This window comes from Varroa jacobsoni, unplaced genomic scaffold (assembly GCF_002532875.2).
Source record: "Varroa jacobsoni isolate VJ856 unplaced genomic scaffold, vjacob_1.0 scaffold_1152, whole genome shotgun sequence".
NCBI classification, from domain to species: domain Eukaryota; kingdom Metazoa; phylum Arthropoda; class Arachnida; order Mesostigmata; family Varroidae; genus Varroa; species Varroa jacobsoni.
Window position 1 is genome coordinate 1 of NW_019214054.1, and position 24,381 is coordinate 24,381.

General features: G+C 40.7%; 4 protein-coding genes across 16 annotated transcripts in view; 1 reads left to right on the forward strand and 3 right to left on the reverse strand.

The window, feature by feature from the left end:
• Positions 1-49: 49 nt before the first annotated feature.
• LOC111267153 (uncharacterized) lies at positions 50-8,881 on the reverse strand. The gene is made up of 5 exons (XM_022845197.2): positions 5,719-8,881; positions 4,330-4,476; positions 2,589-2,956; positions 1,723-1,878; positions 50-1,480 (listed from the first exon to the last, which is right to left on the reverse strand). Exons 1-5 carry the CDS (start codon positions 5,905-5,907, stop codon positions 1,279-1,281), a joined length of 1,062 nt encoding a protein of 353 aa, XP_022700932.1. The 5' UTR covers positions 5,908-8,881; the 3' UTR covers positions 50-1,278.
• Positions 8,882-9,029: 148 nt separating this feature from the next.
• Positions 9,030-14,213, reverse strand: LOC111267152 (MYG1 protein). Of its 4 annotated transcripts, none has more exons than XM_022845194.2 (8): positions 14,074-14,213; positions 13,183-13,285; positions 12,752-12,857; positions 12,326-12,549; positions 11,622-11,829; positions 11,167-11,348; positions 10,335-10,460; positions 9,030-9,695 (listed from the first exon to the last, which is right to left on the reverse strand). In XM_022845194.2, the coding sequence occupies exons 1-8, from the start codon at positions 14,111-14,113 to the stop codon at positions 9,506-9,508; spliced, it is 1,179 nt and encodes a 392-aa protein (XP_022700929.1). In that variant the 5' UTR covers positions 14,114-14,213; the 3' UTR covers positions 9,030-9,505. The 4 variants fall into 4 exon arrangements, with proteins under 4 accessions (XP_022700929.1, XP_086827335.1, XP_022700930.1 ...); XM_086971209.1 differs by lacking the exon at positions 14,074-14,213 and adding an exon at positions 13,936-13,954; XM_022845195.2 differs by lacking the exon at positions 14,074-14,213 and adding an exon at positions 13,481-13,529.
• A 561-nt stretch (positions 14,214-14,774) lies between these two features.
• LOC111267154 (uncharacterized) lies at positions 14,775-18,226 on the reverse strand. The gene has a single exon (XM_022845198.2). The coding sequence runs from the start codon at positions 17,178-17,180 to the stop codon at positions 16,518-16,520; it is 663 nt and encodes a 220-aa protein (XP_022700933.1). The 5' UTR covers positions 17,181-18,226; the 3' UTR covers positions 14,775-16,517.
• A 1,928-nt stretch (positions 18,227-20,154) lies between these two features.
• The window catches only part of ena (ENAH actin regulator enabled), a 40,526-nt gene continuing 36,299 nt past the window's right edge, over positions 20,155-24,381 (forward strand). For 6 of the 10 annotated variants that reach the window (XM_022845199.2, XM_022845200.2, XM_022845205.2 and 3 more), the window contains exon 1: positions 20,155-21,839. The gene's annotated coding sequence lies outside the window, so the exon portion shown is untranslated. The remainder of the gene's footprint in view (positions 21,840-24,381) is intronic. The other 4 variants (XM_022845201.2, XM_022845203.2, XM_022845204.2 and 1 more) reach the window with 4 other exon arrangements.

A 24,381-nucleotide genomic window follows, 5' to 3' on the forward strand; every position in this document is an offset into this window, starting at 1 on the left:
AAAAAAAAAAAATATATATATATATATATATATATATATTAAAAATGTGCAGGGAAATATATATATATTTCCCTGCACATTTTTTACATCATGTTTTGTGACTTTTAGTGGCTTTCTTTCTATTGTAAAGCTAAAACCTTGTGTTCTTAAGGTAGAAGAATGAGCTTTCTTTGGCACATTTCAAATGCATAGCACAGTTGTTTTTCAATTGCGTGTCCCACATGTAATCAATACAGGTTCGTCACAGCGCAGATGAATTGTCATCTATAAAGTATATACATTATGTACATTCATATTCAAAACATCAGGAGATATAATTATTGTAATTGTACTGATTACGGTTTGTAGTCTTAACCATGGCGCACAGAAATCAGCTCCACTATCTATTCATATAAGGCTCAGCTCTGTCTAAAATGATTGTTTTTTCACGACTGCACTGGTAATCAGCGATAATCAGTAGTATTTCACAAATTCGCTTGGGCATCAAGTTTCGGCACATTTGTAGACAACTAGCGATTGGTCTACAGACTTTGATTCATTCCAATCCGATATCGCTTATTTATGGACTATTTATCTTTTTTGTAATGTCAGTCAACGAGTCTAATGATGCAACTATCCATCCGTTGCTTACTTAGGTCGCTGGGTAATTTCTTGAGCGACTTGCAGCTGTCTATACTAAGCATTTTTACATGTTTTTAATATATCTTATTTAAACAACAAAATGTCGGTTTCGCATCACTTTCTCCAGTTCTCAAAAATAATAATCACTTAGAGGCACTGCGATTTCTCTTTGTCCGAAGTGCAGCCCTTAGCTTTTCAATTTAATTTTTTTACACATTCGGACGAACAAAACTGGATAAATATAGTTGTATCAGCCATTGAAATCGAGAAAAGGCGTAAAGTTGTGTTCCTCGATTATATACATTCAAATCAAACTTTATATGCTATAAATTTGGCTGACCATTTTATTCAGCAATAGATTAGACATTATTGTCTATGTTTTTTTTAAATATAATTTCGTCATGTGTACACTGATTAGTTCAGAGAATTTAATTCACCTTGTCGTGGATTAAATTCTCTTATGTTCAGCTTCAAAAGCATTTTCACCGATAGTATTTTAGCTTAATCACATATAATTTGTGTTAATAATTTGTTTTGCCGAAACTTTTTGCGTCGCTATTTTTACCTTATATTATTATACAATTTCGTATTATAGATTTTCAGATCATCAGTCAAGTGTTAACTCCTTAGCCTTTATAGAATTTAATACCATATCTGTCAAGCACGTAGGCCAACCTGTATGATAAGCTTATCGTCAACCAGTAATTCATCTCTTCGGAGCTGCGTTTCGTCTACTCCGAAGGCAAAGGTGATCAGCCCAGAGGGTTGAAGCTCATTCTGAGGAAACCAATAGCGCGGTACGACTGCCTCTGTTGATGAAAATGTCTTTACAATTGGTTTACCTCCAAGAACCTGAAAGCTGACACAACATACAATAACAAATTAAGGATTATGAATGACATATGACAGTGATGACTGATTAAGTTGTATGGAAAAAATAAGCATGCAATAAGAGTCGAATGCTTACTCTTAGTTGTACAGAACAAATAATGTTTTATAACATGCAGCCCAAAATCCGTTCGAACGAAATTGACATGAAGCTTCTACTTTTTTGTTACTTTATGCGGTTCGGAAAAAAAAGGAAAGAATAGTCAGACCTACCAAAAATCGAATTTGCGTTTATATTTTGTAGCAAAGAGGACCTCCAAAGCAAACTGAATAACATCTCCCTCCGATTTAGGTAATAGCACGACAACTGTTCGGAGAACACAGCGCACAGTTCCGTCTTTCTCTATTCCAAACGGTTGAGAGTATAACCTGAAATGCAAGATATTGTTGAAGACATACAGGAAGGCAAGTAGGCCATTAGACATAGGTTCTAGATTTAACTGATGATGTAATTTGACTGATAATATAACTAATAATAATAATCAGTTCCGATGATGTAATGACTAAAAAGCTGAGATCACGTCGTCAATTCTTGGATGTTGCAAGGCTGAAATTAAAGAAAAAGCCAGCTAGCTGATCTCTCTATGGAAATGATTATTTATATTTCCTATATATATATATATTTCCTAAAGCCTAAGCGATTGAATGTGCTGGAATTAAAAAGTCGATCTGCTTTGCAGCGATATTTCCTACAAGAAAACGAGATTGGAATTAACACTGCTGAAAATAGTGAAAGGCATTTTTATAATGACAACAGGCGTTCTATGTACATGCTGGCTGTGCAGCAAGTGGCTGATTTTTACGATAATACATCAACACCTGCGATGAGCAACTTATAAATGTGACTAGGTTTTTGCATTTGCATATAATTTTAATTCATCTTATTTATTAATTTATTAGCCCCAAATTCACTTTTGCACACTCTTTTGTACCGCTTGAGCAATACGACGATATAATTAATTGAAGCAATAACCTTTCGTAACGGGATCATGTGTAGTAGAAATAATAGAATTAAAATAGTACTAATAATAATAATTATTGTCCTCATTACTATTACACTCGCCGCGGTGCCAACGTACCGCCTATAAGGGTTTTCCTTAGCAAGTCTCATAAATGTGCTGAAGCGTGATATTGGCCAAAACAGCGGTCTTGATTTCGACGGATGCAGGAGGTGTAGAAGACTAAATGGATTTCTCGGGTCTGCTGGGACAGTATCATCACTGTCATCAGCGCAGATGCCCATTTCAGTAGCTCTTTGCAGCTTCCTATAAATGGACCACTCCCGAAGTCTTTCAGCCACTTGTCCAAATCTCTTTTCTAAATCTTCAACATCTGTCCGTATCATCATTACGGCGGTTTTTGTTGGGAATTCTGCTAGCCTGTCTGCAACGGCTAATTCCATACTGGACCGTAATTCTTTCTGACTGGACAAGATTGACTCGCTCACCTGACAATAATTCAATTCCAAGAAAATATGTGCCCACCTACAGTTTTAGCTAAGATTTAATGATGTATATAGCCTATAATAAGATATTAGGATTATCTATCTAATAATTGTTCCGATGTGATTTTATGATTTATATACTTCTCTATTTAAGAGAACAGAACACCAAAGCGGTTTCACGCAGCGTCATCTTATATTCATAATGACATTTGAGCAGCAACGAAATTCAAGTTCAGTTTCATATCGGCATTCTGTTAGCAAGAATGGATAGTTTTGTATAGCAGATACAAGCATATATATAGACTGCACGCTATAAAAAGTTCCAGATACGTGTAATGACATTCAGTAGTCAACCACACGATGATAGCTATGTAATAAAGATATCAATAGCCGCCAGTAGCAACATCATTTAAGTACATGTCTACCATATGCTACAGTTGATTCATATTTATTATTTGCATTCTTCGCCGAGATAACGTGATCGCGGTCTTTAAAAACGCATGTACATTACAGTAAGTAGAACATCACCATGGTACAGCGAAACAATGCCGTAATATGCCATATTGCATCTCTAATATTAACTTTATAATATGAGATCTAGCTGCAAAAATAACTTGACGATCGGCGCGGTGCGGAAGCACTTTACACCTAAACCGAAACCTCGAAAGTTTGCCCAAAAAGGCCTTTACTTGCCTACTTAAATACTTTACATATGGGATCATTCTCCAAAAAACGCTGTCAATGAAAACCAAAAGCTGCCCTTAATCATAGACTAATCCAAACCGATTAGATAAATGGCAGAGTACACCCTAAACGTTGCTACATGAAAAAATTATCTATTCAATAGAGCCGTTTGTTCAGCTCTTTCAATATATCCGGTATTCGTGTCTCTCATGGTACTCCACTACGGGCCAACAAACCTACGGTATAATGCACGGCGACCGCGTATCTTGTTCGCAGAGTAACTTTCGACTGTCTACAAAAAATTTGGCAACTAGATTGGTAAACGTTTTCAACAACGGCAGAAGAAACGGTTGCACGCCCGAAGCCGGGCACAAAATACGCGCAGAGTACACTTCCTGCGATTGATATTATTTTAGTACGTTCTGTTAAAAACACGTCTTTACAAAAATGCACCAAGGTCTAAATAATACATGAAAGAAACCTTAAAACACGAAAAAATATCCTTATTGATTATAGAAAATTGATGTTTTTTAAAATCGTGCATTGCTTCCCTTTGCTTTTTTTTTTATATGAAAATGCTTGCTTTTTCCCGCAAGGACTGAGGTCGTAATCGACCCGAAATATAGTACAGATCTTCCGTACAAAGCCTTATGTAGCTGTGTACACCTAGTTTTTTAATAAGCTAATCCAACCTCTTTAATTGTAACTGTTTCCTTTAGGCGGCTGGCAGCTGCCGACGCGTCCTGTTCAATAGCAGTCAGGCGATCTTGGAGAGTGCAAGTCTTCCGTGCGACAGCTGTTTCCACGCGTTCGACTAAGTCTGTGTTGAGTCTGTCAACCTAAATAATAACATTATTATTTAGATATAAATAGTATTTTTTTGTACTTTTAACAATAACTTTACTACTATTACGACACATTATATCATATATGGGATACTTCACAAGTAATTATCTGTATATTATATTATTATATAAAAACAGTCGTTCACATTATGAATCAATTATCAGAATCAGATTATAAATACTAATCATATTTAATGGTTCAGATGGAACCGTTCAAGCAACTGAAATAATCGCAACGCCTAAAAATTTAAACGCTTTATCGGTTAATCGGATGTTAGCAAAAGATTACGCCTGCTCGTATATCATATTGATTATCAAGTTTTTACTCAGCGAAGAGCTTCCACACCTTGACTCAAAACTTACATAAAAAATTGCTTTATTGTTATTATTATAAAGTGTACTGTACACGCTGTCTAACTAACGCATTTATAAATCACATCTTTCGCATAACTGTTTTTGAAAGTTTGGATTTTCGAACAGAACCAGCAAACGCGCGAAAGAAGCGAGAAAGAAACGAGATCAAAACGAATACGTTCTAGTAGACATACAAAGGATAGCCCAATGGATTAAGCATAATTTGATCTGGTATGGTTGCTCAAAGACATATTGCCGGTGCATCATGTGTCATTTGGTAGACTACGACACTTAGTCCGAATTAGCGGTTTCCTGAAAGTTCGAAACTGTAATTTAACTGTTCGTTGACACGGAGCTTCAAGCTAAATTTAATTAAGGTCATCAATACTAATAATTTCCAAGTAATTTCATTTTACGAACTAAATCTAGTTTGGGCACAATGCACATCAATCTGTTGCATATGCTTTTATATAATTTCAAGTAGCAAAATACCGAGCATCTGGCTAGCCTTCCATCGCTGTTTGTGTATCTTTTACTATAACAACAAAGAGAGCCATTAAACTGTTGCAGAGATAGCAGAACTAACGATCGGTGTTACCCAAGCAATTCGCGCTTAGCCCGCTGCCTGTTGCGATTAATTCCAGTGAGATTATTAATCTCTAAGTAAACTCGTCACAAGCTATAGACTAAACGCCACAATGCTGTGACTGAAATACACATGTGCCTATATATCCCATGTGGAAAATGATGAAACACATTACTCTTAGGACAGTATCTTTTCCTTTGCTATTATCTAGCATAAGGAACCACGTGATACAGATATCGAGTCTTTCGGTACCATATTATGTGTGTACCAGCATTAAGCTAGAGAATGTTCCGCACCTGTGCGCGCAACAGAGCGTTTTCCTTACGGAGCTCAACAACCGTGCTCTCGAGTCCAATAACGCTTTTCTTAAGGCCTTCACAGAAGTGCAGCACCTTAAATAAAGTGCCCTGGGGATCATTTCGGGCTTCGTTTTCAAGACTTCCCATACTCAGCAGGAAGGATGTGAAACCATCTGTGGACGACATCACATGCAGGTTTTTCTCTGTTATGTTGAGACTGCCAGCTATAGAAATTTAAATGTTATCGGTTCCCAGTCCCGAATCTTTTTTTGAGGCTATCACTATTCTTTGAGCGACTCGAGCACCAAGTGCCTTACGCCTTTGAGCTTAACGAAACCCAAGTCACAATGATTCCAGCAGGCATCGCGCACTATTTCGAAAAATCCCACAACCGCACAGTAAGAAACTGAGATTCTATTCACGGCGCACAAACTAAAAGCGGTCTGAGGTTGCTTGTGTTTCTTTGGGATCGATTGCAGTCTGTAGCAATAGTGCAATGCGCTTAGAGTTTGCTGTAGTGCTCTGAACAGGAGCAGTACCAACAGCGCGCTGGTGTGTTGAGACCATTTCGTGTTTTCGAGCCGCCTAGGAGCCAACCAAAGCGAATAGACCGAGGAGGCACTAGAGGGTCAGGGACGCCCTCTGCAGCGGTCGTCGTTGTCGTACCGATGCGTTTTGCTGTCTGTCTCTTTTGTAGACAGTCGAGATAACAAACCAATACCAGCGGCAATGTCGTGTCGCAGAGGCGCGGGCTCAGCAGATATAGTAGCAAAGGCCAACAGCCGTACCGTCGAAGATCGCCGGCAACCATAGAGATGAGATGAGCCGGCTTAACGGTTTTGTTACATGAACTCGTTCACTGACAGGTATAAGCTAACTGGTCGCTAGCCCACTTGGATTTGTGATGCTTTCCGTGGTCACCCCCCACTTTGCATATTGCTTGATATTGCTATTGCTGACACTACTGCCGTTGGTATCCCCAGGGCTCTATCTAAATATGGCGCTCATTTCCTATCAGCCTACTGTTAGTACTACTATGAGAATTACGATGATGATGAATCGTGACGTCTAAAGGTACCAGGACCAATGAATATTGCCCAGTGACTCTGGCGTCGACTAGTATGGAGTCAATAGTGTCGATTGCGATAATAACATGATCGCTACGAATCTATTCGGGCTGCTCCTCATTGTTCGTTAGCACTAAGTCGCGTCGAAGTATTGCTATTATCGATGACCGGATCGATGCCATTAGGAAATCGACGCCAAGAGAAGGATACACCAACAAGTTAAATGAATCTGTACATCAATACCAACAGAAATATTGCATAGTACATGGTTGGAAGACTGACCAGCGATGCGGTAAATGCTATTGAGTCTTTCCAAACAAGAGAGAACGCGCAGCGAAACAGAAACAACGGAGATAGCCGGTAACCTCATGACGGCTGCTGTCACTACGTCGATGAACAACAGCATACGGTTTCTGTATACGAGGCTCAGTGCCAGTAGTTAACTGTTGTAATGTGACTTCTGTAGAATGCAGGTGTCTGCACGAAATATACAGCCACGTATATATAATAGTGTTGTTCAAACAGGCGAATCATTGTGGTATACGATTCGGCAGAGCTGAACGCACATCTGTTGCTGAGACGTAATATTGAAAGCATCAAAGGTACAACAAATTTGGCTTTACTAAACGTATGTGAACCTAAAAGCCATAATAAGTGGTCTGCTTTATTTAAAACCTTTTGAAGCAAATTAATTAGTGGATCATGCAGATATAGGTGATGCGGATTATTGACGTAAAACTATGTCTAGGACCTACATATCATAGTATTACAAAAGATTATGAGCCAATACTTTTGAAATTAGATCGGAGATGAGAATCATTTTGTAAGTTAATTTGAGGCAATAGGATAATGGTTAACAAGTCTACGAATATGCCACGTTTCATTACTACTCTGCTGCTTATGATTCAAGGAATTTTGAATTCGCACGCTTAGTTCTACAGCTAGAGCTTCAATCAGCCAAATCATTAATATGGCAAAACTCTGAGACAGGAAGAACATCTATGATGTTCTAGAGTTTTCCTAGATAATAGTTGATTAACGCCTCAATAGATTTGGGGTCTGTGCGGGTCAGTTCTCTATATGGATCCGCGTAAAGTAATTTATAGCGTTGAGAAAAGTATCTACAATCTAGATTTATCTATAAACGTTGCGGCTAGCCTCCAGAGACTCAAAATCGAAAGGTAGAATTAATTTGGAGATTAGCGGGTGCCGCCGAGGTGTCGTTTGTTTTTGTATAAGGGTAAGCTTGAAAGACCTAGATCTGCTGCTTTTGACATTTTGCTTGCAAGAAGCTTTTTTCCTGCAAAGAAAACCTTGTAAGCAAACGTTATAATTCATAAAACGCTAAAAAGTTAGGCAACTGGACGATATAAAAAATTGTAATGAAACATATGGTTGGAAGTTGACACATCTGTATATAAGAATTCGTTAGCCTAGCAAGCCCACTCTCTCTCATTCTATATTCGTTAACTAAGCGTCTTTCTTTGTTGTTGTTTTTGGTCAAGAAACAATGATATATCTTGTTAAATTCACGATGACGGTAAAAATCTGCCTTTTGAAAACATATGGATGAGTGGATAGAGTTTTACAGATATGTTGCTTTTAATTAATGAAAAAAATTGTATTTTATTGAGATAAAAAAACGTTGCGACGAAAGACCCAAAGTTCATCTAAGGGCCGAAAAAGATCATATTCATACAACGAGAAGGACTGAGTATGGGTTAAGAGAGCTTCGCGAGACAAAATCAGGCAGGTCAGCAATAAAGTGAACTCACGACTATAAAAAAACTGCTATCCCTAGTCTTAGGTAAAAAAAAGTTCCACGCATTTCTAAACCACCAAATAACTTCCTTACAGCCAGATTGATTTAAACGTATTCAACAGCCTCGGCTCTGTTCAAATCACAGTCACTACGGTCGTCTACTACGGTACGGCAAATTAGTACCTATATTACTATTTCAATGGAGAAGCGTACTGAAGTAGTTATATTAATATGGATAATTTTTTTAACATACTTTCGTTTTAGCTAACTGTCATCTGGTTGAAACAATGGTGTGGCAAAAAAGAGGAAAATAAATTTGTCAGTTGAGGGGTGAAATCTCAACCAGTGGAATAATAGAGAAACCTCGATTACAAAATGTTCTTTATAACAAAATTGTAGATCACATAACCATACGTTTGTAAGTTTAGCAACAGAGCTTCAATATGTAAACGGGAATATGAAAGAAAAATTCAGTCGAGTCCTTTCTTTATTTTATTTTACATATTAGTACCTATTCAAAATGCTTTTTATAGTCACTTTATATATGCATACCAATATTAACACAGTTGAAGGTATAAGTTAAACTGTATACACATGAACACGCTAACCATAAACTTTATCATACAATCAAACTTTGAAAAGTTATTCTAGATAAACAGCAAAAAAGAAAAAATCGATTTCCGTACATTCATGTCAGTGGCACAACATCTTTTCTTTAGATCTAGCATTTGTTCTCACAGGGGGTCAGAAATATTGTATGATGCCTGTGTGTAAACTGTAATACCATCTATAAATATACTGTATTTCAAGAGGATACTCTATGTCAATCAACGTTATGTACTTGCTCGAGAAAAGGGCTCGCCGTATATATTTATGCTCCGTCGAACTCCACTAAAACATATGGATAAATAGAAAGTTGCTGTGGTGTCTGCAGTAGTTGACGGGATGTGTGTCCTTAAGAAGATGCCTTTTTTCCATTGCCGTTTGCATTTGAAGTCAGAAGAGCTTTTTTTGCCATTATCAAAGCTCCTTCAAGGGTCTGATGTCCACCAATAAAACCGCTATTGTGGACAAAGATGCAACCTTTAATACCCACTGCTTGATTCAAGTCATCCTCGCGTTTACCCTTCCACGGAAGCGCCTTCCTGTAATAAAAGAAAAAAGCTAAATGATTTTCATAAACACTTTACATTATTATAAATTACAACTTAATACTTTTGAATATTTTTTGCATATCCTCATGCCTTCATGCAAGCTTTTTCATGCAAAAGCAAAAGTTAATGTCTTGAAATACTATAGAAAGTCGAGGGCGACCGATTTCGATGTCTGAAATAATTGGATCAACTTTTGTTTTTCGACTATCTTACGGATGTTGTGAACGAGATTATGTCCACAAGTACCAACACAGAACACCGTTTTACTATAATGGACTAACCACAAAAGACTATAAACTTTTCTTTAAAAAGATTGTTTCATGATCCAATTATTTCGAAGGTATCGTGTACTGTGCGTCGCGCGTGCCTTACCTGTTGAGATCTTTTTACGCCTTTTGACAGAATGTTCGAAACCTACAATCTGAGATGGATCTGAGCACACTACTTTCACGAAAGATAATTTTATTAGGCAAAAGTAACCGTCTTTTATAGACACTCCGCGTTACTGCCCAGCGTTTTACCACTCATATGTGAATGGTTCTAGCCACAGAGGCGCGTTAAACAACTTGCTATTGCCAAAACTGGATGATTGAAACTCGGACGCATGCAGTTTTAACCAGACGCTGCTACCTGCTAATCTCGATGCATCTACAGAAGGAGAAGTTTGCCGAACTTTCGATATCCGAAGAAACACCCATTTTATGGCTACACGGTTCAAGAAACCTAAGCGAATTGGGTTTTCTCCTGTGGAATTTTCTGAAAAGCAAGGTAGACAGGTCGAAGTCATCTACAATTGATGAACCGAAGAAGTATAGCGAACAATTTATTTATATAAAACATGTAGTCAAAAATTGTCTGCTCCGTGTTTGACTATATGGAAAAATCCTGCGGCGGTCATTTGGATGACATCGTATTGCGAACATAACGGCGAGCTTGTTGCATATATTAAGATCCTAAATATATTTATATATATCACAATGTGGTGTTTTTTTGGCCAATCTAAAACCTAAACATTGAAAATGTGTTAGTTTATGGAAGCCATTGTTAGAAATAGAATTAGTCTAAAGTGGATGATATCTGAAACAGATAGTGCCCCAAACACGAGATCAGAGACGGGTAAGTGACTGATCATATACATTGCTGAGAAGGCTATAAAATTATACATTTGAATGACAACAACTTTAAATTAAAACAGGTGATGTCAGTTAAAAGTAACTGTAAATGAAGATTTAATATTTTGATAGCATTTACAAAATGCACGTATATAGAAACTACATACAGACTAGTGGCTACCATATTTATAACTAACGTATGTAGTTGATTTATCTAAATCAGCTTAGAGAATTTGACGTGCATAAATTAATGAATTTTACTTAGTACATGACATAGGTGATAAATCGGGGTTAATTCGATAAGAACAAACAAAAAAAAATTCATGGAGGCATATTTGGAGTTTGCTTACCTGCTTGTGAAGGAACCTTCCTTTATGGGTACGGCCTGTACTCGGAATGAATTAGTGATGTCTCTGTACACCACGAACTTGATCTCGCCCTTAATGCCCAATTCTTCCTCAATCTCAAACAGGTGATCCTTCCACGGACACACACCCTCATGAAGTACGGCAATCTCCCCAGTGTCATGCTCCTGTGAGATACGAAAACGGATAGCACATGCTACGTAACTTTGTTTTAGATACACATTACTACTTCCGTCTAGACTATCTGTATCACCGTTGGTAAATAGCACTCTAGTGCAAGAGAAAATACACTTGCGGACATGACGTATCTAACGTATAGTTCTTATTAATAAGAATATGCGTAGGGAATCGAATCCATGTAGCAATGGCTGTTCTTCACGTATGGCAAATCGTTGGTGAGAAAGGTACGTAGTAGCATAAACAACCTGTCAAAAACTGACCTTTTTGCGATTAACGATCGCCTTCTCAACAATAACCCTAGAGGGTATCCATGATTTTGCATAGAAGTCAACCATATGGTAGAACTCTTTCCCCACGAGTTTAACTGCTTTGTGAAAACGCAGCAACAGCTCCTCAGGCGTTTGATTCTCGTTCCACCTTGGATTCAGGTGTGCGACGCGTGATGAGAGTCCCGTTGATATTCTATATCTGAAAAGTCAGCAATAAAAAATATAAGATCCTTAAAGGATAAACCACATTCAGTCAATCACTTAATTTTTATGCTAAATTACTTTTATACGAACGAGTATTTAAAACAGGCTGTTCAATGTAAGTACTTATAATGTATTCGTATTCATATAACGAACTGTTCTACTTGTTTTTACTTCCTCTGCACCCACCCCCATTTCTGGCCTTTTTAAGCTTATTTTCACTAGTGCTTGTGTTAATAATTTTTTACAAGCAACAAAGTAGTAGACAAATGGTCCTTAAAAACCATATGATTGGAACCCAAATGATCTAGAGGGCCTGAGTTGGCAAATATTGAGGTACAGATCACAATGACTGTGTAAGGCTCATAATCCAATAAAAGCCGGATTAAAGCGACATGTTTCCATTCAAGAATCTCGCTATATAGCTCTATTTCCTGACTTTAGGACGTTCAGACATAATGTCTAATTTGGTTTTTAGAAAAAACCATACTTACTTAGGTTCACCTTCACACATTTCGATACCGTTATCAATCGCATCAACCTCCCGAATAAAGTTCTCGTACACTTTGCGCCAAACCTTCTTGACAGCGGGGTCATCAGAGTCGATCTTCATTTGAGACGCAATAATTTCTTCGCCGAAATTGTGGTAAACCAAGCCCGCCGAGCTTAGTTTAATATCGGCTTGCTTGAGTCCGGGTCGTAAGTCGGCCATTGTCAGCTGCCGTGAGAAGCGCCAAAAACCGAAATCAATAGTGATAGCAAGAGCGGGATAAGCCATCAAGAATACAGTCATTAAAAAAAATTAGTAAATGTTTTAGCTAAACGAGTTTGTGCTAACAGTGATAATCGTTGACACTAAAGTTCTGATTCAAAATGCTCTTAATTAAATGAGTTTTTGAAAAAACCTTAATAAGATTTACCTTGAAACTTGGCTGATGGTGGTCGAAGCACCATTTTTCGGTATCGTAGATTCCACAAACGTCCACTCTAGCATCGGCTTCGAACATCACGTCGCGATCACGAGTTCTACGAGAAAAAATAAATAACTTTAATAATAATAATTAATAAAACACTTTTGTGAGATATCGCATATCTCACAAAAGTGTTTTATTAGTCGAGAAAGAAGAAAATAGATTGCATATACTAATACTGTTATTATTACTCTCACTGCAAAATTCTAAAATCATCACTGTGGTCTCGTATGAAGATAAAGAGCAGAGATCATAGCAATTCCCAAGTAGGTATCTCATTATTCAAGTGTAAAGTAGTTTTTCTGAAAGTGTCTAACCCATTCACTCCGTAAAGCAACATTATTCATTATGTTTTCGCGGTAAATAATGACAATTATTACCTGATAATTTCGGCATTTCTGAATTTCGGCAGCTGCTTGAGGAGATACACAGCCAAGGCGTCATCGCAATGAAACGTCCCGTCGTGAGTCGCTATCTTAAGCGCTACAGTTAATAAATAAGATCATACAATAAACTTAGCAAACGAAAATTTTGAAAACAAACACTTTATTTAAGAAGGTTATTTTCCTAAAAAAAAACAAGCAAGAATACGAAATCAGCGCGGACGTATTTAAATTAAACTTTCGGGTTTGTTATTTCCAATAAGTGCCATCGGTGCGGCTACATTGACAATATTACAATGTAATAGATAATTCCCGATTGCACTTTTCATCGAACTTGCACATGTTCGGATTTGCTGTGTTTACATGTGTTTGAGACTGCTAGGACAGAAATCTATGCACAAACACAACGAAAGCCCGCCAAAAGCGTAATGCGATCTTCTGCGAACATGCTACAGCACGTGATTCGCGTATTTTAAAAATTTAGATAAAAAGTAACATTAAATTATAAAAATTTCGGCTTATGGGTAGCATTTTCCTCTAGCAGTTACTTCATAGATATTTGCGCAACTGATGACCGATCATTCTTTACGAATGTAGAAGAGCTAACTCTCGACAGATGTTATGCTAAGTGGTGTCAGAAGTGCTAGGAAATAAACTGCTTAGCTCAACTACAGTTTTCAAATGATGCAAAAAACCTATTATTCTCAGGGCACGCACACCTCAAAAGTATAATTAACTGCGTACTCTTACCCTATATTTTAATGGTCTTCTTGAAAGCAGCTACGAGTGTCAATACTCTTACGAAACGCCAACGCCCGCGAACTACAAATTCTAGAGAACAACTTTTTTTTTTTATCGCTGTACTGTTAACAAACATCGTTAAATTACCTGAAGGTTTTTGGTCTCCACCTCGTGTTCTCTTAAACATTATCTTTTTTCCTTTATAATCCGCTTCTACGCGCAGCTGTGTCGAATGTTGATAAGCGCTAAAGGCGTGGCGCTCTCTTTGAGAAGTAGTTTCTTTGTATGCCCGCCTTAGTGAGGGTCGCTGTCAAGTGGGAGGGGCAGCACCTATGAGCGCGGGTGATTTGAAACAAACTTTAGGGCGCCACAACAAGGCCTATGTATAAAATGTGCCTTGTGTAAAGCTCACATCCTTTTGAATAACATAATACTAAATATCAATAATGGCGATTTTATTTTCTGTGAAGCATTCCCGTCTTTCACGGCAATATTTACTTGAAGCATAATCTTTGTATTAAATCTTTTCTATGCTGCAATAATCCATATTCATAATAAATAAGTGACCTCTGTTCTAATTTAATGACTAAATATTCATTTAGTACACAAAAAAATACAGCTTCAATGAGAGTCCCATTCGTGCACAACTTCTAAGAAAGGCGAATGGTAAAAATAATTTATGGATTTTACGAACTTGCTTCCGCTAATACGGTGAAGTATGGCTTTCGTAAGAACGAAATACGGCTCACTACACAATGACCTGGCAACTATTAATAGCAACTACTTGTGAAACAACATCTGTGTCGCAAGAACTACCTGTCAATAGGTTTGTCAGTAAATAAGCCTAATTTTATTCGTAATAAACGTTTTATTATTCGCATTTAATTGAAGCAATGAGTTCTCTCATCCGTCAGGATCATCTCAATCATAGTTATTCAACACTATTTTTTTGCCATTGAATCATTTGTAATGTACAGAAAATGCAAACGCATTTCTTATCATCATGGATAAGACATCAGCGGCTCATTCACGTTCTCTTTTCACGTTCATAGTCCAAGTATACAAATAGCTCCTGTACCCATGCCTGGCTGGGGTCGACTTTCTCACACATTTCTTCAATTATATGTCGCACTATTCAAAACTGTACAAAAAAGGAACCAGCGTTCCGTGCACCGTTAACATTGGCTTCAGCCTTATTAATGATCTCGTAGCGCCTAGTTGGCCAATTAAGGGCTAAACGCCACCTTCGCTGAGCAACCTAACCGCATTAACTTCGAGCATTTGAATGCCCTCCTGTTTTACATCGGAGATCGTGCTCTTCCGTAACTTTGCCATTGCGAGCAATGAATCCTCGTGGTCAAAACTCAAACTTTTCTGTGGATCTTGTCGAGACGTGTGAGTCCTTAAATGATTTGTTCCGGTCAACTTTGGCGTGCGCTCGAACGCGTACATAACATAATTCTCCACACATTCTCACTTACCGGTGCTTTTTCGTTTTCTCACAATATTTATTTCTGAGCAAAGAACTAGATGCTTCACAACGTTGTTCGACATTGTTTTTATCCTTTTTTTATGGTGGTTTTTGGATGGCGATAGGCAAGGCTTCGCGCACACAGTGTTCGCATATGGACGAAAAAGCACATAACCGTAGCCACCCCTAAGTTTGCTAGTCCTTTCGCGGTACTCTTCAATGAACATACGTGGTGGCATACGTGGAGCTTACGTGGACTAGATTCTGCTTCGGACGGTACGGTAACATTTTTGTTGCTAAGTATTCTCTGCAGCAAATCAACAGCTCTCATTGAAAACTTGAATTACGTCGCGTGCGGCAGTGGCACTGTACAACATCAATGTGTTGTACTAACTATTGTTCTTAGTTGTCCTTGAAAGTTCTCTGTTGGTATGTCGCGCGTATAAATTCTTTAACGTCTCGTAATCTAGCGTTCCTCGACACTTGTTCCTATTGTATTTTTAGCTCGAGTGTCATTTAATTAGACAGTTTTTATTAAATTATTAGTATGTAACATATTACTACAAAAGAAGAATAATCGAGAAATATATTATTAGGTTCATATTTTTGTCTTATATTGATATACTTGACAGTGTTGTTGGTTCTCCGGCTGAATGGTTTGGGTTGGATGGAGTCTGGTTAAAAACATTGGGGTATAAGCAGATTTATTCATCTGTGAGTGTTTGTGTTCGCACAATGAAATAGTTAACGCAGTTGATGGCTCATTTAACGTGGTAGATCGCGTTAGGCAATCGCTGAAAGCTGGAAATGTGCCATAAGCGTCAAAGACGTTCTGTGTGCTCGAGCGTCGAGATCTGCTTGCATCATTATGTGTTGGTTGGTCAGCTGTTTTCTCAATTCGATACAAAGCTTATTTGGCTGTCTGCCTTCACATCGATTGACGCATTGGCCTCCCGGCGGGCAAATCGTAGTATTTTGCGATGATTCAAATACGCGCATGCAAAACTATAAGCGACAACTATTCATTGTCCAAACGATTAATTGTTGGTGCTACTGCTATCACTAGTTGAAATTTTATTAAATCCCGTCAATTACTGAGAAAATTTTATCCAACCGCTACTCAGCAGTTCGGCGCTCGCACGTCTTTCCACCAGGAATCGGGATAAAGATACTTTTGTATCTCGAACTCTTCGTGTGGAACGTTGACTCGTAGACCCATGAAGTCTAGCTGCTTGAGTGGGGCCTTCACAAGTCTAGCCGGAAAGCATGTAGTGCCCTCGCACACTTTTGAGCTCTTCAAGCGGTGCTTCCAACCCACACGCCATGCCGACTGACCGTCCTGACTCTCAAACACGTACAAGTACACCTGACATCGAACGTCAGCATCGTGCCAAGCGTAGTACAAGCCGTTGGCTGAATCGTAGCGTACTTCGAGTCCGTGCCTACGGAACGTCTTGACGATAGAGCCTTCGTCCGCCTTCGCGAGCAGTTCCTCGTTCTGCACGCACAATTCGATCCGATTCGTCCACGGGAGGGGTTCACCGATTTTCAGCGCGCCCCACAACGAATAATAACACAAATAATGTAGTGAGATGTCGAGCGATTGTAACGATTTGAGCACGAGTGGAAACAGCTTCTCTAGGCAGGGATGCGCGTCTTCAGTGGTACCGCACCCGTTGGCGGCTTCTTTTTGCAGAAAACCGACGATGACCAACAGTACAATGCACAGCACCGCCACGTAGATGGTGCAGCGACGAAATGTGCGCGACCGGTAGTATCGCATGCCTGGCCGTAATGCTATATCGTTGTCGTTGTTGCCAATCGACAGCTCTTGCTCGGTGGCTCGTCGGAGTCGTTTTGATCGTCCTTGGAGTAGCAGCAGAAATGACAACTTGATGTTTGCGGTCAGGTTGTCCTGGTTTTGGTCGTGCTAGCCCGACCCAAGCAGTTAGGCGCATTGTGCGCACCCATACACCAGCACACACCGAATTACAACAACTCACAACCCACGACTTCAATAGTATAATTCGTCGTTTACGAACGGGATCATTCAGTGTTGGCCTGTAATTGGCCGTGTGCCTAGATTGAAACACAGTTCCAAGCACAGTAGCATTCGCACCGGTTGGATGGTGATATCAAAACGACGGCATATATTGCGTTGTAATATTAGGCGCCATATTTCGTTATGCGACAGCTATGCCACAAAGGCGGCATATATACCGTTAATAGCACGAGATGGCATTCTGACAACGGCAACCGCAGCTCATCGCTGTCATGTCCGGGGCGAAAGGGCAAGCAGGAGGGGATGTTGACACTGTAAGTATAAACATGGGTAAGAGCACCAGAAACACTGCCCAAAACGCCAATGCCGGCCAAAGGATTCGCTCCTACCAACTTCGCGCTGCGTCCACCAGAGGAGAAAGAGAACGAAACTGAGCGAGAGCGCCACGGAAATATAAACAAAGTCAGCTGGCGAATCACAAGTGATGGCCGTACGGCTTCAAATTAAGTGCGCGCAAACTCAAAGGCTAGTCGCGAATGCTTGAAGCGACTGAAGAACTTAATTGGCAGTGGATTTGTACAAATCAGAATCTAGGAGGCCTCAAAACAACATGTCCCCATAGTCATTTAACTGACGTGGACGGTGTGAAGTCTGCGTAAACAGTCAATGTCGGTGCTCGCGCATGGACGTTCAACATACAAATCGTTCCTCTCAATAAATTCCAGCTGTAAACAGGCCTTCATCAAATGAACATTTGAAGATGCAATGCAGGCACACTAAACAGATAATTGGTTTCTTGATTTACGCTCGTGTTAATGTGATATCTACCTCAAGTTAAAAAAAAAAAGCATAGTCAAAGAAAGACTAATCATCAGCGAATGGTTTTACTTAGATATTACTGAGTAAATTTTTGAGAAATCTATAATATTTCGAGATTATACTGGTGTATTGTGCCCTGTACTAGGCATCAGATTTATTGACGCATTGGACCGTAGTTGATATTGGTGAACTGGGCGTTAAGGTAATGTCTGAGTTTCACTTGTCGAGCTAAATTCGGGAATATCGTTGTACCCATCTTCCAATTCTTATATGTTCGATTCATTTCCAGTTTAGAGCATAATATTTGTAGATGCACGATTTCGACCTGCCGATCGTGGGTTATCCAGCTTTTACCGAGCCATGCGTGATACTTTATTAAGCACCGCTTCAGTAAAAATGAAGAGCAGGCGCGAATTAAAATGCAAATGAATTTTCCCAACTCACAAGGGTGTGTGTAAGTCGGTGTGAAAGTACATCTCACGGAAATCCTAGGATGAGTCACGAACTTTTTAAGCACTTCCCAGTGACAACTTTCTTCTAGTTTAAAGCCATTTATTTAAGTGACTTCTTCTGTGCTTAGAGAATCAGATCATCGTCAGCAATTATATATATGAGGTCAAATGAAAAGTGCCGGCAGCAAATTTTTCCTTTTCAGAAAAAAATTTGTCAACTTTGCATGTATTGCCTAAGAAAAGTTGTAAGCGCGTGTAAGTGAGTACCTCTGTTTCTGAAATAACTAGTGCATGAAAAAATTGAAAACAGACGAACGAGAAAGAAGTGATCGCTCAGCGTTAAACATGAAAAATGATTAATGAATAGAAGGCCATTTTGAGACCATTACAAAAAAACCGAAGAAAATTTGGCTACGACCGCGCATAACTGTCAAATAGGCAAAATGCAACCGTATCTCGCCTCCTAGTCATTTATAGCGCCGCAAGTTAGTGTGAAGTTGGCATTAGCCTTCACCTGAGCGATTTCGATGGAAGAGAATAAATGTTTGTTATTCTGCGTGAGTGATCGTATAATGCTGCTTATATACGTTTAATGTGTTATTACACCAAAATGTATTTATGCTGTATATCTTTTTGTACCCTGTTCCGTCCGACTGCTTCTCATCGCTGCGCATTCGTATTTACCACGAGGTTTTTCAGACTTCTCGCCGGCAGTAACAGTAGTCAAGATCATCAGCGCCACGATCCTTCTGTTTCCTTCTTTCTTCTCAGCGCTGCCCTTTCCCTTTGCCGTTCTGGCTGTCTATTGGAACGCACAAATGATGCCAATGATCTTTCCCGATAGAAAAGGCAGGGACTGTAGGACAGAGAAAAAGAGCGGGTATTATCGTACGCAAATAATACGTACTTATTGGTCTCTATTGATTATTATACTAAGGTTGATCCATGAGCGATCAGCTGACAAATGCCTGAAAGAAAAGTCTGTGGAGCTGTACCCGCAGCAGCAATCGGACCGTTAATTCATGATGATGGCGACTTATGCATCGTTTATGGACACAGCGGACTCTTCTTCTTGTTTGCTTCACCTACAATGTAATTGTGCGTGGTCTGTGAAAGCCAAAAAGTCGTAGAGATCCGCTGCCGTGGACACCGCTTACCGTAACAATTGATACTACCGTTGTTGTTCCTATTGTTGTTATCATCGAATCGCTTTTTTCCCCCTTCTCTTCCCGACGCGACTATCCTCCTCCTCCCTTCGATGTTGTTGTGGTAACCTCTGGTCATCGAACGTGGTCTGTCCGGTGTTTATGTGGCGAGGAGAGAATGAATGGCGGCTAGCGCGCTGTGTTCGTCTCTCCCAACAACGACGACGACGACGCTGGTGCTGCCGAGAGCGAGGACTGGTGGATGGCGGCGACGGTAGCTGCATCGGCGCAACAGCGATAAATCCAGTGGCGTTGTTGTGTGCTGCCACTCGTTAGTTGAGAGGAAGTGGGGTCCAAGGGGGAGTGGAAGTGATGGCGGTGCTGCTAGTGGTCGTACAGCGGCAGCATTTGCAGTAAAACAAGTTCATCACCGCATCCGTAATCCTATTCGCAGTTGAAGTTCTGCTAGCTGCTTCTGTGTGTGCGGTGACTGCTGGAGGGGCTGTAGAAGCCAAAGAACCGTTTGAGAGGCCGCTGCCTGCAGTTGCTACTCCTCCTGCATCGAGTTACTTGCACAGAGAAACTGTCCTGTTACTTAAACTTAGAGTAGCAGTATCGATGCTACCGCTTCTCAGGGGGATATTTTTACATAGGGATACAACAAACTCAACTGTAATACATTATTAATCGTGTAGTGTACGTGCAATAAGGGGTAGATCTACTGTACAAGCACCACCAGCATCGCCATTGGCTTGCGCTAAGTAGCCTCCGTCTGCCTCCTGTTTGGATTTATCTGTGTCGGTCGGTCGGTCGGTCGGTTTTTCTGTCTGTATGAGAGCGAAAATCTCTGGGCGAGCCATTAGCATCGATCCGGTGGTCCATGCGCTTGTTGCGGACTTGTGCTTGTGTGATTTAACGCTTGTTCCGACTTCAAGCAAAATTTCTACCATTACGATTATACATAGAGTAAATCAAACTGAAAGGCAGCTTTCTCGGCGAATGCCGCTCTTCGGCAACTCGTAACTCGCCCATAACGGGTACAGCGGATTGTGTCTAGTAGAACGAGTACGAATTTACCTACGAGGCAGACGATTGTACGAGGACATCCTCACATTCCCGTAAGAGCACTAACAACGGCACCAGTGTTCGGATCAAATACTTCAGACCTTCTTTTTCACTCTCTCGCCGCCAGTTGTCGCTGCTGCAGTTGGGAGACGCAGAGGCGATTGGAGCGGGGGAACTAACACAACAAGCTGCAGTCAGTTGTCTGTCGTAGGGCCCTGTCGAGGTATCGGTGACGAAGTCGGCAGCGTTGTCCGTTGTATATGAGTGGAATACGAGTTATGCTGTGCTCGTTTGTTGAGCGTCGGTTCGGGTATCAAACGAGGATTAAGGTGAATGCGTCACAAGAAGAAAAGTGAGTGTTTTTTTAACGGCCGCCTCCGGCTCTTTTTCGTTAACCGTGTTTGAATTGTGCTAGCTAGTTCATTTCTCTATGTTGCCTAATAGTAGTAACGAGGATAGCAAGCGAGTGCGGGGACTTCAAATGTTGTGCTTCTGAGTGTCGAGTGTGATTCGAAGTCCAGTGCAATGTTTGTTGCTTATTCAGCTCGCAAGCAAACGAACGCCGAGGGCGGAGACCTGTGAGGAAAGTACAAGCCTGTGGCAAACGAAAATCACCTATGAAATAAAGCAACAGGAAAACGCTATCATATTCTAGTGTATGTTCTTGTTGATTCACGATGTCAGCAGCCATCTTTACCTCTGCATGGATTATGGAAACGGTAGTTGTTACGCCCTCAGCTACTCAAATGAGAGCCGTTAACGGATGGTCGTCACCGTCGCCACTTTTTTCATTGTGAAGAACAAGACATTTGTTTGTGGCTGGTGCATGCGCGAATGCAGAAGTTCTACGGAAGCGTTTACGAGAACAGAAGAAGACGAAGAAGAAAAGGTACACTCAGCAACAGCTGGGGCAGTGGCGGCGACGGAAGAGCAAAAAAGAGGAAGACGCCGAAGAAACGGTGAGTCGAATTCATACTGGTCCCTTCCGTCTTCTTTGCTTAAAGGCCACAAGTAGTAATTTGTTGCTATAGAGAAAGTAGTGCTAGATTTTCCGAGATGCGCTAGCGAGTTTCAACACACGCGGAAACACCATAAAACCAATATGTGTGTGCGGCGGTAAAGATCACTAGATCATGTGCGTGCGTTTTTCGAAAGAAGAATTCGGGACAGATAGTGTCCCAGGCCAAATCGATTGTCGTAGCTATTCTCGTTGTGTGATATGATATGTATATCGTAGGGTTCGCGTATATGCATGTCGGTGGCGACTGCTGGCGTCGAGAAGGGAGGCCCGAGCGAGTGCCTGATCGCCCGCCTTCAACGAAACGCGACGAACTCAACTGCACAATACCTAGAGTCTGTTTTCTGTCCAGAACAATGGCCGACTAGCTGGCGCAACTCTCCGGTTGTTGTTAGGTGGTTGACTGCCTCTTGTCAGGCGCATAAGCTGGCGCACATATAGATTTTTTTTGCTCTTGACAATACTTATCATTACCATCAAGCACTAGCACCGTTAGCACATTCTCTCTTTCTTTATGACAATGTGTTTCCCTACTTTCCCTATACGTGTTTGTGTGCATCATGTGCTTATTCGACTAATGACAAACAGGTAGGTGGTATCATGTCTTACGTGCGACGATATGAACCACTATCTGAGAATCGTTAGACACGCTAGTAATGATGTTATCGTTCATGTTTGACTAGGGTGGCGTAAACAGCTAAGGGGATGGGCGGGTCCATGGCAAGGTTTACATGGACACCCATGCCCATGAACGTATTGTAATATACTAGCCACAAGTAAGACCTAAACCCAAAAAAAGATAGGGACTGCCATAGACGGGTTATCGATAATAGTTGAGTTCAACGATGTTAAAATCTTTCTTGCGTGTATGAAGCGACTAGAACGGCGACTGACGCGAACGAGGTCTGTTTATCGAAACTCTTCCTCTCTTCTCCTCTGTGTACACGTTCTTGTCTTATAGGCAGCATTCGTTTATAGAGATCAGTTCCTAGTCCCTGACGGAGTATGGGTGGTAGGGATGTTGTTGGGATAGCATTTTCTTGGAACTTGTCTATGGGGCAATAAATAAACAGTAAACCTACGCTCTCTACATTATTTGTATAGGCTTCTCATTTGTAATCAATTTATACCGAAGGATTTTCGCATTATACAATATAATAATAATAATTGTTCATAATAGACAAAGCCTGCGGAATATACGAAGCTAGAAATCTTGCTGAGACGAATGCTGATAATATACGGACGGGTAAAGGAGCATGCAAGAGCTTTACGGTCAGGTGTTTTTTGTCGGCAGGTAGCGTTCTCACCGCCAGCTGACTCTGTGACCGTTGAACGTCGCTGTTCTGATGATTGTCTGAATGACTTGCATTAGCAGCAGCGACACCGGGCCCAGAATCAGTTTGGTTCGGTCCGTCGCTCGTCGCAAAATCGACTGGTCAGCCGCGGTATGCGAAAGCACCGCTGATGAAACGCGAGTTATTGCCGACGCCGTGGAGAAGATCCATTAGCTGGTCCGTCCGAGCTGGCGGCGATGATGACGGTGACGCGCTCGCAGAAGCCACAACAGCTGCTGTTGCCGCCATTCAAACTTTACATACGTACGGATATATGCTAAATAAAAACGGAGCGCGACATTGTAGAGACTTCCGAGCAATACAAATACGCGCACTCGGTCACACCAATCTCGCCTATCGTTTCGATGCGTTCTATTGGCTGCCAGTTCCGCCGGCGACGTAGTTCAGTTTTTGTTAAAAATGGAGAGAACGAGAAAAACGACGATAGTTCGACATCAATTATAACACCACCACTAAACAGGACCGAACTGTATTGAAACAAGTAAGTCGAATAAAACCGGCTAATGACGAAAAACGCCAGGACCACGGACATCGAACGAATTTCCCTTGTAGAGTCCGAGCCGCTGGAAAGCGTTGATTACGACGGCAGATCCCAACAACACAAGTGGCAACGGTAGCAGACGGGACCCACCGATCTGTCAGGAGTACGGTGCGCCATTTGCAGCTAGGCCACAACTGCCCTTGTCTGTGCTGTTGAATGATCGAATCTGACTGAGGTGGTACGCATAGGCAAATAGCATGGCAGTTCTAACGATGTTTAAATCGTTTTAACGCTTTACGTCACTTGCTAACTGGCAGGCTCTGACGGCAAACGCACCGAAGAAGAGTTCGCCATTTTATCATTGTCGCTGTCGGTATTGTTACAGTTGATGTCGGAGCTGTCACCACGAGCGATCTCTAATGCTGCTATTTATCGTTCGATTCGGCCGATCGCCTCAGGTTTAGCCACTTTGCTTCGCCCAACGCCTTAACGGCCACCGGAGCTTTACCCAACGCCCGTCCGTTTTCAGCAGCTGCCGCCGTCTTCCATCGGAAGCGATAAATCAGTTGTTATCGTTCATTGAATCTGTAGTTATAGAAATTAATCATGCCAAGTAGAATACGGAGTCGTTGTAGAAGTCTATATAA